Source organism: Citrus clementina, unplaced genomic scaffold, assembly GCF_000493195.1.
Source record: "Citrus clementina cultivar Clemenules unplaced genomic scaffold, Citrus_clementina_v1.0 scaffold_3, whole genome shotgun sequence".
Lineage (NCBI taxonomy): Eukaryota > Viridiplantae > Streptophyta > Magnoliopsida > Sapindales > Rutaceae > Citrus > Citrus x clementina.
In genome coordinates this window covers 16,831,074-16,849,713 of record NW_006262339.1, presented here as the reverse complement: position 1 = coordinate 16,849,713, position 18,640 = coordinate 16,831,074, and the positions used below count along the sequence as shown (strand labels likewise).

The 18,640-nt window shown below is 32.4% G+C and overlaps 1 protein-coding gene across 1 annotated transcript; it reads left to right on the top strand.

The window, feature by feature from the left end:
- The first annotated feature begins 11,768 nt into the window (after positions 1-11,768).
- Positions 11,769-17,591, top strand: LOC18045901 (disease resistance-like protein DSC1). Its single transcript, XM_024187040.1, has 5 exons — positions 11,769-12,250; positions 13,986-15,078; positions 15,248-15,559; positions 15,653-16,855; positions 16,962-17,591. Exons 1-5 carry the CDS (start codon positions 11,769-11,771, stop codon positions 17,589-17,591), a joined length of 3,720 nt encoding a protein of 1,239 aa, XP_024042808.1.
- Positions 17,592-18,640: the final 1,049 nt, after the last annotated feature.

The window sequence follows — 18,640 nt, the reverse complement described above, 5'->3', positions numbered from 1 at the left end:
TGACATTATGACTATATTAAGCAGTGCACTTCCTAAAAATTACCCTTTTAATTAAAATATATGTAATCATAAATATTCTAATATTTGGAATGTTGTAGGTTTACTTATATTTTGCTATCAATTTGTCTATCCAAACTTCAAAGTGATTATTTTTTTTTTTTTTGGAATGAGTTAAACACTATAATGAATAAATGGTAAATCCCAATAATTGAAAGTATCATTCTCTTTGAATTTAATAAAAAAAAATATTTATCCTTGAATTTGTGGTTTAATTGTGTCATTTTCTCAAAATATTTCTGATCTAAAACACTCTCATTTCAATTAAATAAAATAATATAAATATCGGTGATGTGAATTATTATTTAAAATAATTTATTATAGGCCAATGTAACATAATTATTTTGAAGACTCATGTAACACACCGATTATTCAACATATAATTCTTTTGCTTTAAATTCTAAAAGTTTTATTTCTAACACCTTAAATAAATTTTGATTGAACAAGTAGCAAATCAATATATTTTAGGATCATCATATGTTGCAACTGTGGTACCATACCACAGTTTTTGTCCTTATTCAACTAGGTTGTTGGATGTTTCATTGGTTAATCTAATGGCTGAAATTAATTATTGGATAATTGATATAGAGACCTACAATCGTTGGAGCCGGTTGTGTACTAATGTAATATCATTTGCGAGCTTGCGGTGGGAAAGTTTGTTGGTACTGCATCAATATGGAACTGATTTCATTTCAAATCAATCTGGAGACAGCAAAATAAGACAGAAAATTGGAATTAGGGCTTAGCTATGTTTGTCACAATTAAAAATTCCTGATGACTCGTAATGTGAATATGGCATGTGTCTTGTAGGCAATCGATGGCGAAATTATAATCAACAGGGCAAGGGGCAATCGGAAGTTAGCGGTGTTGAATGTTTAGGCATATATGAAATCAGAGAAGTGAGATTGGTAACGAGGAGTCGTTGGTTAATTTAATTGCAACAAGCATTGGATTGAAGGAGGAAGATGCAATAAAATTCTTGCAGAATAAAATGAAGAATGGCCCTGTACAAGGAAATCAAGAAACAATGAGGGCATAAGCTAGTGCAACAGTCCAAGCAATATATGTTCTTTTCATTTTTTTTCTTTCGTCTTTGTGAATTATGCAAGCGTGGAAGAACTTTTCAGTGAACATAACTTCAAGCCAGCAAGGAAGATGTGAAGAAACCAACCGCATATATACACAACTGCAACAATAATTCAATTTAACTTTCAAAATAAAATAAAAAATTAAATTGCAGCATGAGATAAATTAAAGCTGCACAAGACTATAGAGAAATGAAAAAATTAAAAAACTCCATCATGAAATGATATGAAATATCTTTTGATGTTTGATGAGTGAGAAAATTTGGTCAGGATTTATGGATATAGAGAAAGAAGAGTGTTAGAAAAGAGAATGGCTCATAAGATTGTTTGTTCCTTCATCCATTTGGCCTTTGCAGAGGCTTCCTTTGATTTTCACCCTGACTTCATAAATTCCTCAAAATTTCCTTCTTGATAACAGTCATCGTCGTTCAGAGAGAGATGAGTCACTCACCATGCTTCGTCACATCCAAATTTACTTTTTCTTGACCGATTTCTCCGGTCTTTTCCAACACAGACGTAGCCATCTCTTTTGCATTCAATTGGTTGCTTTTAAATCCAATGGTTATATTAGATGAGGACAAAAACTGTGGTATGGTACCACAGTTGCAATATAGGTGGATCTTATATTTTAAAATTTTATGACTTCAACATAAGTGTGTTTGATCTTTTAAAAAATTAACTTAAATTAAAGAATTGTAAAATATGGCCATATTTTACTTTTTTTTTTTTTTGAAAGGAAGTTCATTAAAACAAAAACATTACAAATTGTTCAGCAAGCACAGAGGTAGAACATGATTCCACTCTCCGGAACCTCTTGCCCTAGCAACAGAATGGGCAGCAAAGTTCGCAAATCGACGCACAAACGAGAATTTTACTTCTCTTGTAGACATAACAAGAGATCAACACTCCTCAATTATAAGGCCAAAACCATTGGGGCTGGAAAAATTCTCAATTAAAGCATGAAAGACTTGAAGGTTGTCCATTTCGATAATAACACAAGGCAATTGCAGCCTCTTGATCCAGGTGAGAGCCTCTCTAATGCTAAGAACTTCAGCCTCTAGTGAGCCAAAAATACCCAGAAAACACTCACTTTTCTGCCACAAATTCACCAACAAAGTTACGGATTACACACCCAACACTGAACTTTCCTTGAGCATTAAATATGACAGCATCAACATTACACTTTAACCAACCCAAGCAAGGTTTTTCCCAACAAACAGCCTCATGACTAACTCTATTGGCATCAGCATCAACAAAGAAATGTTGTTTCCTTACAGTTTGCCACTGATACAAAATTTGGCCCAGCAGAGTTGAGGACTTGTAAAACACTGCCAGTTTTGTGGTTCCATAAATGATCATTACATTGAATCCAAATCCTCTAGCAAATCATGGCAGCAATCTGACAATTCTCCTTACTATACCGAGAGAAAATAGCCTCCAGCCAAGCCAAAAAAGAACTGCAGTAACCAAAGTAACCAGCAGCAGAGGAAATCCAACAAGACTTAGCAAAACCACATTACAGTAGAGCATGTGTAACAGTCTCATCATAGGCATTGCACAAAGAGCAAGTAGGCATAATAGCCACTCTACGACGAATAAGATTATCTGCAGTAAGTAATACATTTGTCGCAGCCCGCCAAAGAAAATTCCTAACCTTACTCGTCTTCTTGTTATTCTTACTTTTTTTGAGATGGTAATTTTTTTCCAACTGTTATTGAGTGTGCATAATAATAGACTGTTCAAAATAATTTTTAGAGCACAGATAATCCCACCCTACATATAATTGTTTATACTATTCGCAAAACCCTAGATTGATTTTTACTTTAAACTGCAAATTAAAGCAATGGCTGGATTTCCATAAGATCTCTGCATTGCTTTATTATGTATTTGGGTTAATTTCGATTTACTTCTAAAAAATTGATTATCCTCAAAATACCTTGTAAAGTATTGTAAATCCTCAACTTACCCCAATTATCATACGGAAGGCAAAAGGGTTTTCACTAGAGAAAACGTTTTTCACTGGATTTTTATCAAAACGTTCCATGGCTTTAATCAGCGATCCTCGGTTTACCCCAATTATCCTCTGATTTTTACGATCTCAACTAACTATCGTCCATAATTTTTTTTACTTGATAATAATTTCTCAGTAAAAGCAACTAAATAATACAACTGGTAAGCAGTTATTCAATCAATAAGATTTTTCTTACTTTTACTTTTTCTTTATTGATTGCACCAAAATTTTGAGTCTATTTTTTTTTTTTTTTTGGCTAACAAAACATATGGACCCATCATGTATCAAGCAAACTACAGTTTTTCTTTTCTTTGTAAGATTTGCAAATATGCTAAAGGAAAGTTCCAATAAATTCCCAGGAAAGCAAACAGGGAAGAAAGCTCAAAGCAGGAAAGTCATCATATATTTAACTTCACATCTCTATTTTACTCTCACATTTACTCTCAATCCTTTGTTTCAGTCAAAAAATTTCTTTCATCCATAGTTTCGCTTTCTCCTTCTAGCCTTATTGCTCAAAGCAAATATAAGGTCTTCCTCAATTTTCGAGGGGAAGATACTCGTAACGGCTTTACCAGCCATCTGGCTGCAGCTTTACATCGGAAACAAATATATTTTTTTCATTGATGATGAAGAACTTAGGAAAGGAGAGATTTTGCCTGCCCTCTCGAATGCAATTTAAAAATCAGATATTTCGATAATTATCTTCTCAAAAGACTATGCTTCTTCCAAATGGAGCCTCATTGAACTTGTCAAGATTCTTGATTGCAGGAAAATGAACAGCCAAATAGTGATACGGGTATTCTACCAAGTAGATCCATCTGTTGTGCGGAAACAGAAGGATAGTTTTGGAGAAGCTTTTCTTCACCTCGAAAACAACTTTCCAGGTAAGGTTAAAATATGAAGGGATGCATTGACTGAAGCATCAAATTTATGTGGCTATGATTCCAGGGAATCCAGGCGACTCTTCTTAACTCTTGCTTCCGCCGCTTTTATCGATGAAGAACTTTAGGGCTTTATAGCCTAGCTTGGTTCTCTTTGACTCATAATTGTTTTACGTCTTAATAACACTTGCTAGGAATGAGGCGGAACTTGTGGAGAAGATTGTTGCAGATATTTCTAAGAAATTGGAAGATGTGTCAGACTTAACTGATTTGGATGGCTTTGTTGGATTAACCTCATGAATTGAGGAGCTTAAATCATTGCCATGTCTCGAATTGCATGATGTTCGAATTATAGGAATTTGGGGCATGGGCGGTATTGGTAAAATAACAATTGCTAGTGTTGTTTCCACCAGATTTCTAGAGACTTTCAAGGCAAGTGCTTCATGAGAAACTTTAGAGAAGAATCAAACAAAACGGAGTAGTACATGTTCGGGATGAGGTTATTTCTGAGGTGTTAGGAGAAAATCTCAAAATAGGTACTTCTATTTATACCCCCAAGAATCCAGAAAACGCTCCAAAGTGTTGATTGTTCTTGATGATGTTCATGACTAATTCTCAGAACATGAAAACTTAGCTAGAGGGCCGGCTACGATTTAGTCATGGAAGTAGAATCATTATAATCCCCAGAATAAAGGAGTACTTGATAAATGTGGATTGACTAATGTATATGAGGTTAAGGGATTGAACATGCTCAAATTCATTAAATTTGAATTAATTTCCATTAGGCTAGTATTTACTTTAAACGCTTTTTGAACACATTAATGTCCTTTCAACATTCATTTTTTTAATAAAAATAATTATCCAATTATAACTTTTCATTTTAATTCATTAATTCTCAAAAATCACAAAAATTAGTCTTAATTGACTAATTTATCTCTCGATTATAACAATGGTCAAAACCTAAACCAATTTCTCACTCTTTCAATTTTTCTTTTTTTTTCTTTCTTTGTAAATCAACTTGATGCTTCTTTTAATTTTTATTATAGCATTATCAGTTATTGCCAATTATTATCATTCAAAGTTTATTCTTTTGTCCTTAAATAAAATAATAAATTTAATTGCACATTTAAATAAATTAATATTTGTTACTCCACCCCCAACAGTTTAAATAGTTATTAGCACACATCCATATGGTTGAGATCTTTCAGTAAACAAATTCTAAATAATTACTCTATTTGAAAATAATTTAAATATTTTCTTAGTTTTCTTTTATTTAAAATAATTTAAATAATTAAAAAAATTCTTTTAATTTACTAGTGTTTGTGTGTATAAAGAGAATAAGTGCTTGAATTCTAAACAAATCATGGCTTCCAGAAGCATTAATACAATTGAAAATCTTTAAGTGCAGGACTAATGTGTGAAAATTTAAAAGGTTTTAATGTTTTTGTTTTTATAACTAATAGCAGGACTTTATTGTAATTGACCTTAAAAAAGACAAAAGAAAGGGTATCAAACCTGTAACGTAGTTTTGCCCTATTATTTATTGGTTAGACATTTATTACATATGACTGAGTCATATTATTGAGTAAAGTAACAAATTAATTAGAAATTAGATAAACAATTAACCAAAGACTTTTATAAATAGTTTAAATTTCTTGTGTTGTTTTGTTATCATCGTCGTTAAGGTCGTCATCGCCAGTGATAAAATTGTTAAGCTTCATGCTACAATATAGGTACCATCGGAACGGAAATTCAGGATCGATGTCGTCGAAGTAACCTCATCGGCAACCGATATACAGAGACCTACACGCGCCACCCCAAAACTTTACGGCATTGTGCCGCCGCCCATCAAACGGCGGTTATTTTTGGTGCACGGCCACTTTTACCAAGAGACGAATTTGATAGTCGGCTCATTTGAGGCGGCAGTGTACTTGAAATCACCACTGTTAGACGGTGGCGTTATATGGCCGCCGATTGATATTTCGCGCGTGCATCTGCTTCCTCACCTTTTTGGCAAAACCAAACCCTTAATTACGTAGATCGGAGAATTTGGAATCCGATGGTGTAAGCAATGTCTCCGGCGAGGCATTATTTATTCGCCGGCGCTGTCGGCGGCCGAACAACAGGTCCCGGCGGTTCAATGTTTCCAATTATTTTATTAATTTGACTTTTGAAACTTTCTTTATTTTTAATTCTAATATAAGGGTGTTTCTGGAAATATATATTTTTGTAAAGGGCAATTTTGATATTTTATCTCAAGGACCTATTTAGTATTTTACAAAATAAAAATTAATAATATGTGATAAATATTATTTTTAAATAATAATTTTGATAAAATTAATAAAAATATAATAATTTTTTCATAATACAAATATAAAATCAAACCAACTTAATTTTTGAATTACAATAATTAATATTTATAAAATATTTTAGTATTGTAACTGTTTAAATTTAATTCCAAACGAGACTCAAGACTACTTTTTAAAATCAATACTAACATTCAATTATTTGAGACCAACTTCTTTGAGAATCATTTTTAAAGCACATTGATCAAATGCTCATTAAATTGTCACTGATTTGACAATTTAAAGCAATCTGAAACATAGAGATTGTGTAGCAATAACAAAGGTGTCATCCAATTAGTTTTTTCTGTGTGAAAGACAAAAACAATAGGCTGAGGCTAAAGGAAAACTACGCTTCTAAAGGTTATTATCTGGTACATGCAAGCTATTTTTATTCTGCTGGTCTCTTCCTATCTTGCCCTTGCACCTGGTAACGTTAATAGTTGGCTAATTCGAGGAAGCCAATTCCTCCAAGATGTAACACAAGTATGTCTTTGAAAAAATTATTCATGCTTTTATTATTGAACCATGACTTATTTATACAAGCCAGATAAAACAGAAACAGGAATGAAACAAAATAATCCCAACAAATGAAGAACTGGATACTTGATAAATGAAGTTGATAATATCTTAACTAACTTAAACTTATTCAACTTTACTACTACTTTAGACTTATTCAATTGGACTGAACATAAGTTACATAACCATTAACTTAATAAGTATATCATCCTCTCTGTTGGAAGTCTATTGTAAATCATCCTCGAGGACCAAAGTAGAGAGCCTAGAAAGAATAGAATTAGACCAAACAAAATTTGCTTATGGCATAATCGGTTTTTTTATCCTGACTGCAGCATAGCAATCTGAAAAAGAGAGGGCGTCATCCCTAGATTCAGACCATATTAAAGTGTCCTTTCAAGGATTAATAGGGAGGATGACCGATTTGATTTATAATTTTTAAAGAGTAATGATAGAGTTACAGTCATCTTGTACAAATAAGTATGAACAAATTAATGTGAGACAAGAAAATTAATTGTATAAAGATATCATAGATCCACATAATATTAAAAAAAATTATTATCACTTTTTAACTAATTTTTTATGTCACATTAATTTATACATACTAATTTGTACAAAACTATTTGTAACTCTATCATTATTAATTTTTTAAACTAATTTTGAGAAATAATTTTTTTTTTTGTTTTTCTCAGTATTGGTATCTTGTATGGGTTTCAATGTGCTCGACATTTCTTTTTTTTTAAAATAAAATTTTAAGACATATCGAATAAGAATATGCATAAATATATAATCATACTTTAAATCTCTTTTCCTTTTCATAAACATACCTTAAATCTATTTTATTTTCTTTCAAATACTATCATCCATTACTCAAAATCAATAGGGAAATCAATAATCATACACTTTTTAATAACAATATGGCTACGTAAATAAAAATCAGTTCTAGAAAAATCATTAAATTGAAACATTAAATACTTATTTCGCAAACATGATTTATTATATTTTAAAATCATAATAAGATATGAAAATAAGTTTTGTATATTCTACTCCCAGTGACGATACTCAAACTCGGCTATCATCCACGTCCACGAATTGATTCTCGCTCGTAGATCTTAAATCAAGAAAACAACATAATTACTTTCCCTAAGGCCATGCTTGGTTTAAAGAAATGGAAGAAGAGGAAAATAGTGGAATGGAAAGGAAGAGAGAATAATGAAATTAAGTTTCATTGTTTGGTTTGCCATAAAATTTGGTAGGGAAAGGAATTACAATTTTTTTCTTTGGACAAATTTATCCTTAGCCTTAAATACTAAATTACCTATATTAGTAAATAAATATAATTTAATATCAATACCAAACTTTTTTAATGTCAAAAAGTCCTAAAACAATTCAAGATTTATATTTAATATAAAATATAAAATAATTTAATATATTAAACTATTTAATATAATTTTATATCAAATATAATTTAATATAAATCAACGGTGGTCAACGTAAGTCAACGGCGGCCGGTGATTTCTAGCAAAATTCTGGCGGCTTCCGACGATGGTTTGAGGTTCTGGTGAATTTCCAGTGAAGCTCCGACGATGGTTCGACGGAGCTCCGATGAAGTTTCGGCGACAAATTCGGTCAAGTTACAGCGACGGTTAATTTATATTTCTATATTTTCAAAATAAATAAATAAATAAATAAGTTTATTTATTTTATTAACTTTCTTAAATCATTCATTAAATTTAATTAATATAAAATTATTTATAATATTAGATTGATAAAATAAAATTATAAATAATAATTATTAATAACATTAAACAAGTTAAAATATTGAAGGGCAAATTTAAAAACTTTAGTTTTCAACATAAGAGGAATTTAAATTCTTCACTCCTTGGTGTAGAATTTAAATTTTATAATATAATGGATATTAAATTTTAATAAAAATTAAATATTTATATATTTTGTGTAACCAAACAATAAAAATAAAAATAAAATTTGAATTACTTCCCTCTCCTCCATTCTCTTTTTCCAACCAAACATCCTAAATGTCAAATGGTACTAACATTATGTAATAAAGCTCAAAATGAACATCTATCTATAATATGCAACTCCCGTGTTTGTAACATTACCAAAATAACCCGTATTCATAGATTACTAAAATACCCCAAAATTATAAAGTGCCTTATAACCCTTCAAATCATAAGTTAACAATCCTCAATTTCTGAAATCACGAAAACATCAACAAAGTTAGAAATTACAAAATTACCCTCGAAGTGTGAAATCACCAAAATGCCCCTACTGGTCAACGATGATCGAAAATCAAACGACAGCGAACATGAAGGTCAGGAGATATTTCAGACTGAGCTGAGTCCAACGATGGTGATGGTGAGCTCCGACGTGCGATGACAGTGCTGGATCTAGTGTCCATAGCCGTGAACACCTCAACAACTGGTTGCAACCAAATCGGTGGTTCTGGTGGTGTGGGTGATCGAAAATTGAAGAGGGTGCCATGAGGGACAAAACGCAAACAACGACGGTCATAAATCCGGCGAAAATGCGCCGATACAAGGTGGCGATTGTTGCAGTTCTTCATGGCTTTTCAATCTTTTTTCGGTGGCGTGGATGGTGCTGGGTGACCGGCGTTGGCCAAGATTCGATCAATACCTTCCGTTGCTGATGAGGTAGCTGGAAACGGAAACGAGCGGCGGGGCGGGTTTTGGGTCGAGATCTGGTTCTCGTCGGTTTTCAACAGCTCTCTCTTAGCCTCTCTCTCTCACGCGCTCTCAATCTCTCTAAAACAAATTAAGATTCTCTTATTTCCTCATTAACTTCAAATAAGTCTCAATTTCTAATTAACCTCCCTTTGTTTTGTAAGCTTAAAACAAATTAAACTAAGGATAAATTTGAGTATTATAATAAAAGCTATCAACACAGGTCATTGGCTCATATTCGTGTTATCTCAATTTCGAGTCATGACAAGTTCAAATTAATCCAAACAAATCTCATTTAATGACAAGTTTAAACTAGTCCAAACAAAACTCATTTAATAAATGTGTCAAATTTGACAATTCAAACTCATTTATTCATGTTGAGTACTAGAGTCACGTCAAATTTGTCAGTGACAATTAAAATGAGAATAATGACTTTTAAAACTTTGGGTCAAATGGGAAAAATAAAATAATACGCTTAATTAGAAAGGAAGTGCATACACATTCCGAGTCCAATAAGACAATGGAAATTTGGTTTTGATCAGTGAAGAAAGATGAGCTTTGCATTTAGTCGAAAGCATACAAGGTAGTAGCATTCGCTCTTTATTTAATACACACAAATTTATGTTATAGATTTGAAGTTTTGATTTTGCTTGTAGAGTGCAGTTTGAGTAACAAGTCACTTATTGATCAATTTCATAACAACTTGCAATAATATTTTTATATTGAAATTAGATTCCTATGCTTCTATAGTTCTATGTTGTTATCATTATTATTATTTTTTAAAGAAAAAGGAATAGGATAGAAGCCAAAAATTACAATTAAAATGTTATGGAAAATTGATGTAGGACATTATTTTAGGATTTTAGACATTTGTTATTTTTTTTATATTTCTTATTTTTAATTCGAGTGAATTATGACGTGTTTTAGTTTTTTGTTTTTAGTATAATTGTGATTTAATTTTCCTTCTAACTTAATTTGGAGAAGTAAGTTTACCCTATCAAAAATGGGAGTTCTTGTCATTGTTAGTAAAAGTTTAGTTGTTCAATTAAAACTCCTCTTTTATAATTTTCTTTGGGATGATCTATCAAAATCTCTTTTGTGAAGTTATTCAAATTATAGTGTATCGTTTAATCTTACTTAAAGTATTATCAAAGTCTCATTGAATCATTTGAATTAGAAATTTAGAATAAGATTTAATCACACTTCGGTTAAAATATAACCTAATCGCATTTACTTGGTTCGATACTAAATGATATTTAGTGTTTGTCTAGTCTATCATTCTGCTTCTGTTACCTGCTTTGTAAAAAATCCTCCATTGACACAAAATGACAAGAACAACAAAGAGCATTACTTATCTAATACGTTAGTGCTTGCTTTTAGATCCTGGAGATACGAAAAGTCCTGAACCTTGCATTGGTAATAATAGTTGTTGATTCTTTGGGCGGACCCAAAAAAAAAAAAACTCATTACGAGTGCTGCCTTATTCAAATTCAACTGAGTAACATGCAACTAGTCTGGCTCCACAATCATAAGAGATAAACCAATCTTCCTTGCAATCCATAAACAAGTGTGAAGCTTCCACCTTAGTAATATCAACATCATCAGAATAAATACCGATATCAACACTAGACATGGTGACCAACCAATTGTGATTTCGCAATATAGCAAAATAACCAACCGTGCCTTTATTAAATATTTACTGTCACCTAAATTCACGACCGTACCTATATCGTTTGGACCCTTTCAGGCACCTTCCAAGGGCTCAGATTTGTCATTCCTGAAACATATATTAGCACCAATTATTTAAATGATTTTTAAATCTCTGGAATGGGTGGAAAGAGAAATTGATGTAGAGTACAATTTGTTGGGCTCGGATAGCCTTATCGAAAATCAAAATTTCCACCAATAAAGACTGCTAGTGGTGTGTTTGTCAACACCACACTTTCGGTAGTTGACGATTAATTAATTTCAACCAACTTCAGTTACTCAAAGTGAAAAGGATAGAATTAGTGGTGATTTTTTTTTAAAAAAAAGAAGCTAGCTAGCAATATGAAAGTCTAAAGAAATTTACAAAAGCTCCAAACACTCACTCCATTCACTTACACAAATATTATTCTTAAATCTACACTCAACAATCTCTATTTCCGTCTAGAAGAATTCATAAAAGTTTCTACATGGCTTCATCTTCTCGCAGCCATTCTGCTCAAAGCAAATACGATGTCTTCCTCAGTTTCAGAGGGGAGGATACTCGTGACAACTTTACTAGTCATCTCCATGCAGCTTTCTGCCGAAAGAATATAAAAACCTTCATTGATGAAGAACTTAGCAGAGGAGATGAGATTTCGCAAGCTGTTTTGAACGCAATGAAAGGATCAAAGATTTCGGTAATCATCTTCTCAAAACGCTATGCATCTTCCAAATGGTGCCTGGATGAACTTGTCGAGATTCTTGAATGCAAGAACATGAATGGCCAAACGGTTGTTCCAGTTTTCTACCAAGTTGATCCATCGGACGTGAGAAATCAAACTGGATGTTTTGCGGATGCCTTCGTTGAGCATGAAGAACAGTTCAAAAACATGCCACAAAAGGTTCAAATTTGGAGGGCTGTTTTGACCGAAGCATCCAATCTATCCGGATGGTATTCCATGAATACCAGGTGACTCTTTAGATTTTCTTAAGAGTTCAAAATTTTATTCGGCCAAAACAATTTAGACAATCTCTATTAATTTATACGAATAACGACTGAACGAAATGACAGAATGTTATAGATTATTATAACCAAATATTTTGATTTGTAGAACTGTTAGGAGTTCAAATATTGTTTGCCCAAAAAGTTATAAACAAACTCTATTTGTAAGGGTTATTTTTTTCAAACACATGTTTGCTTATTTAATTTTTGTTTGAGAATAAATGACTAAGCACACTGTAGTTGTTTGGTTTAAAATATTGATTTGAACCAAATCTGAACATTTATTAATGGATCTATACAAGATGAATCAAATGGTATATAGGGTATTTAGGTGAATTTGTATAATAAATTATTTGAAAAGTGATCGTCTTATATTCTTAAATCTTTAATATATCAAACACTTATCAAATTATTAAAGATTTATTCATGGGGAAACTAAAGCAATCCAAACATACCCTGTGATTGTAAGGGAAAAAAATGAAAATTGAAAATGAAGGAAACATATATTTATGTAGTGTTTATTTTCTAGAGTAGGAGTGAGGAGTGTAAATTCCTCCTACTTTAGTGTTTACTTATAATTTTTAAGGGGGAGTGAGATTGTGGGAATCTCACTCCGTGGGCCCCACTTAATTTTGGAGTGGAGAGTGGGGAGTGGGATTCTCATTCCCATGGGAGGAGTTGGGAGTGGGATTCTCACTCCCATGGGAGGAGTTGGGAGTGGGAATCCACTCCCTCTCTTCCATTTTTAGCCTTATATTTAAAATAAAATAAATAATATCATATTTATTTTAATAATATTATTATATTATTTTATAAATTAAATCTATTAATAATAATAATAAAATATTTATTTTATTAAATTTAATAAAATAAATAATATTATATTTATTTAAATAATAATATTTTATTATTTTATAAATTAAATTTATTAAAAATAATAATATTAAACATATTTAAATATAATATTATTATATTTAAATACAAATAATAATTTACATTGATTCTAAGTTGAAATTACTTAAAAATAATATTATTATACTCCTAGAGAATTAATAATATTACTATATTCTAACTTTATTTGAAAATTTAATATTATTATATTTATTTAAAAATAATAGTATTATATTTATTTAATTAATAACAATAAATATTTTATTATAAGAAAATATTAATTTTGTACTATATTATCAATAATAATGTTTCATTTGTGTTGCTATTATTAGTAATTTTTTATTTACTTAATTCAAATTAAAATTAATAAAAAATTATGATTTACATAATTAAGAATATTAATAATTATTATTAATTTACAAATATAATAAAATAAATATTTTATTTTTCAAATATATTTTTTATTAATTTTGTAATTAAAAATTATAATTCTTTAAATAAGGGTAAAATTATAATTTAAAATAATTTACTCCTAATCCAAGACAATGTAAACATATAAATTGAATTTTAGTTTCAATTCCATACTTCTATTTCAATGTAAGTAAACAACATACTCTCACTCTCACTCCTCACTCCTAATCCTACGATTCCCACTCCTCAGGATTCCCACTCCAATCCAAAATATAAACGATATCTTTAATTCACTCATCTTATCTGTCTTCTATTATTAAATATAAAATATTTATTTTATTTTTTCTGATTCTATCCATTCTATATCTGATAACCGTTGTTCCTCTTTCATAATTGCAAGGCCTGAGGCTAAACTTGTAGAGGAAATTGTCAAAGACATTTTGAAGAAATTGGAAAATATAACAGTTTCAACTAACCTTGAAGGCCTAGTTGGTTTAAATTCTCGAATTGAACAAATTAAATCATTGTTGAGTGCCGGATCGCCAGATTTTCGCATTGTAGGATTGTGGGGCATGGGTGGTATAGGAAAAACAACAATTGCTGGAGCTCTTTTCAATCAGATTTCTAGGGAGTTTGAAGGCAAGTGCTTCATGGCAAGTGTAAGGGAAGAATCAGAGAAAGGAGGTGGATTGACAAATTTGCGAGAACGAGTTGTTTCTGAAGTATTAGGAGAAGATCTCAAAATAAGAACCCCCATTATTCCCGAAATTATTAAGAAAAGGCTACAGCAGATGACTGTTTTCATAGTTCTCGATGATGTGAATAAATGTGGACAACTGAGTTATTTAACTGGAGGGCTTGATCGATTTGGTCCGGGAAGTAGAATTATTGTAACCACTAGAGATAAACAAGTTTTGTACAATTTCGGAGTGAGTGACGTATATGAGGTGAAGGGATTGGAATATCCTGAAGCTCTTGAGCTCTTTTGTAACCATGCCTTTAAAGGAAACCATTGCCCTGAAGATCTCTTAGTGCTCTCAAAGCGTGTACTGGATTATGCAAATGGCAATCCATTAGCGCTTAGAGTGTTGGGTTCTTTCCTTCATCGAAAGAGCAAAGTTGATTGGAAAATTGCATTGGAGAACTTAATACGAATTTCCGACCCTGATATCTATGATGTGCTAAAGGTCACTTATAATGAACTGAAGGCAGAAGAAAAAAGTATGTTTCTGGACATTGCATGTTTTCTTAAAGGAGAGGATAAAGATTATGTAACAAAGATACAAGATGATCCTAATTTTGCTCACTATTGCTTGAGTGTCCTTGTTGATAAGTCGCTTGTGACAATATCATGTAACAACAAGGTGCAAATGCATGATTTATTGCAAAAAATGGGACGAGAAATTGTTCGTCAAGAATCAGTCAAAGAACCAGGCAAACGTAGCAGGTTGTGGTATTATGAGGATGTCTATCATGTATTGAAGAAAAATAAGGTAAAATTCCACCTATTTAATATTTGATCTTAAATAGGGCTACATGCATGTACTCACACTTTTCCTAACTATATTCATGCTTTCGCTTAAGGAGTTCTATTTAATTTTAAAATAGATTTATATTTTGTGAATTTAGTCTAATTATTCATTCTGTGCTTTTGTTCATAAGGGGACGGATGCAATCGAAGGTATATTACTGAATTTGTCTAAAACAAGAGACATACATTTGGATGGTAATGTCTTTGTAAATATGTCAAATCTAAGATTCCTGAAATTCTACATGCCTGAATATAAAGGTGTTCCAATTATGAGCTCTAAAGTACATCTAGACCAAGGTCTTAGATATCTTCCAGAGGAATTGAGATATCTTCATTGGCACCAGTATTCTTTGAAGACGCTTCCTTTGAATTTTGATCCAGAGAATCTTATTGAACTCAACTTACCTTACAGTAATGTTGAGCAAATCTGGGAGGGAAAAAAGGTAAAATGTAAAATTAATTTTTCTTTTTGTGAGTATATATATGTGTGTGTATATAACAAGCTATTGACACTAATTATTGATCTTCTTTTACAGCAAGCTTTCAAGTTAAAATTTATTGACCTCCACCATTCCAAATATCTTACTAAGATTCCAGACTTAGTAGAAACCCCAAATCTTGAGAGAATAAATCTTTTGAATTGTACAAACTTGCCTTACATTTCCTCATCAATACAAAATTTCAACAATCTCAGTGTGCTGAGTTTGGCGGGCTGTCGGAGCCTTGTTTCCTTTCCACGCAACATATATTTTAGATCTCCTATAGCTGTGGATTTCTCAGACTGTGTTAACCTCACGGAATTTCCACTGGTTTCGGGGAATATAATAGAGCTAAGACTATGGAACACCCGAATAGAAGAAGTTCCCTCGTCTATCGAGTGCCTAACAAATCTTGAAACCTTAGACCTGAGTTTTTGCAAGAGGCTAAAGAGGGTTTCGACTAGCATTTGTAAATTGAAATCTCTTTGTTGGCTTGAACTTGGTGGCTGCTCAAACCTTGAGACTTTCCCAGAAATTTTGGAGAAAATGGAGCATTTGCTAGAAATTGATTTGAGAGAGACGGCAATTAGAAATCTACCATCTTCAATTGAATATTTAGAAGGGCTCAGAAAGTTAGACCTGGGGGATTGCTCTGAACTAGCTAGTTTGCCAGAAAAGCTAGAAAATTTAAAATCTTTGAAGTACCTCAATGCAGAGTTTTCGGCCATAGGTCAGCTACCATCCTCTATCTCAGATTTAAACCAACTTAAAAAACTCAAGTTTTCTGGATGCAGAGGTTTGGTATTGCCACCATTACTATCTGGTTTATCTTCTTTAACAGAGTTGCATTTAACCGACTGTAATATAACAGAAATTCCTCCGGACATTGGCTCTTTGTCCTCAATTGTATGGTTAGCTCTAAGTGGAAATCACTTCGAGAGGTTGCCAACAAGTGTCAAGCAACTTTCACAGCTGAGATATCTTCACTTGAGCAATTGCAACATGCTTCAGTCTTTACCAGAGCTTCCAATATATCTAGTCTATTTAGAAGCAAAAAATTGCAAGCGACTCCAAACTTTGCCAGAGATTCCATCATCTGTAGAAGAACTAGATGCATCCATGCTGGAAACAATTTACGAACACTCTAGTGGAATTATGGACGGCATACTATTTTTTGATTTTACTAATTGCCTGAAGCTGAATGAAAAAGAGGCACACAAGAAGATTTTAGCAGATTCACAACAAAGAATTCAGCATATGGCAAGTGCATCACTGAGACTTGCTATGAAATGGTAATTAAGCAACTTTCTTTCTTTCTGCTCTGATTCTCTTCACTAGATTGGAAATCATGATTTTCGTGTTACAGGTACATTATACACCCTACGGACTCTGCAATTGTTTTCCTGGGAGTGAAATTCCTGACTGGTTCAGCAATCAATGTTCAGGATCTTCATTAACAATTCAACTGCCGCGGCGTTCTTGCAGCAGAAACTTAGTCGGGTTTGCTCTTTGTGCTGTTATTCAATTTGAGGAAGATATTGATGCTAGTGGCAAATATTGCAATGTCAAATGCAGCTACAATTTTGAAACCAAGACTCGCTTGGAAGCGAACAATAATGTTGATGACTATTACAATTTGAGTCTTAATGGGTCTATGGATTCGGATCATGTGTTACTCGGATTTGAGCCCTGCTGGAATACTGAGGTACCTGATGATGGCAATAATCAAACAACTATCTCATTTGAGTTCTCCGTTGAGTGTAAAAACGAAAAATGTCATCAGGTGAAATGTTGTGGGGTGTGTCCAGTGTATGCAAATCCGAACGACAACAAACCCAACACTCTGAAATTAATTCTTGGCAGTGAAGAAGAATGCACCAAAATTAGGATATTGCATGATAAGGTCGGCATGAGTGGATCTTATGATGATGAAGATGAAATGGAACCGAGTCCCAAGCGAATTTGCAGAGACCAAATCAACACCCATCAACAATAGAGCCATTGTTTCCTCACATTCTGTTTTCCCTCTGTGAGTCTAAAAGCTCAAATTAATTTCTGTCTTCCTTATCATGTGTTTATTTTCTATCTAATTCTATTTAAAAGTAAAAATTCACACTTGCTGTAAACTGTGTTATACTGATTTGTATTTCTTTTGATTGGTGATGGCAAAGATGATTGATCGGTGTTGCCGGTGGAAGACTCATGGATAAGAGGAGCCTCCATAATATGATGAGGTTTGTTGTGTTCTATTATTTTACTCGTACGGATTTTATATAATTGAGGTGCTTAGTTGTTAGTCTGAGCAAGGTGTTCAACGAAATGAACTAGGTGTTCGATGAAATGAATTAGGAGTTCGACATACTGTCTCACTGAGTAATCTTCCAATCAGACCTTTCCATCTCTCTCTCTTGTACTGCAAGTACTGCCTCAGCGCATGATGGTGACCTGTGAAGGTGATTCAGCAATGAACAAGAATCATCCATATCATCTACGGATGAGTTTAAGACTCAGCAAAGCGCTGTTTTAGCATGGTAAAAGCTGATGACTAGAGGGAGATAGCTGTGATTTCCAACAGGATTTACTTTGCCATTGTGAGAGTTCTCTGCTGATTCATTGTAATCTCGACGAGTAAATATTTGCGGTTTCCAGGTTGAAATAAAGCTATCTGTGATCTGTGCTCCTCTGAATGTGCTAAAAATATGATATTATAACTATTATTTTCAAAACATATAAAATGTTCATCTAATAGTCATTATTAATTCAATCAATCTCACCTAATAAATTAGTTTACAATTAATTTTGGGAAAAAGCCACCCATACTCTTAAGATTAATTTTTTTTTTTTTTGAAAAGAAACTTCTATTAATTCAGAGGAGATAATAGATACATGATTTGTAGAGGGTATGAACCCTTCCATACAACAGTTTCACATTTCTCTAATGCTAATTTAGCTAGAGAATGGGCAATGGCATTGCAAGATCTATGTGTATACACACAACTAACATGATCGAAGCTTTCTTTCAATTTTTGAATTTCCAACACTACC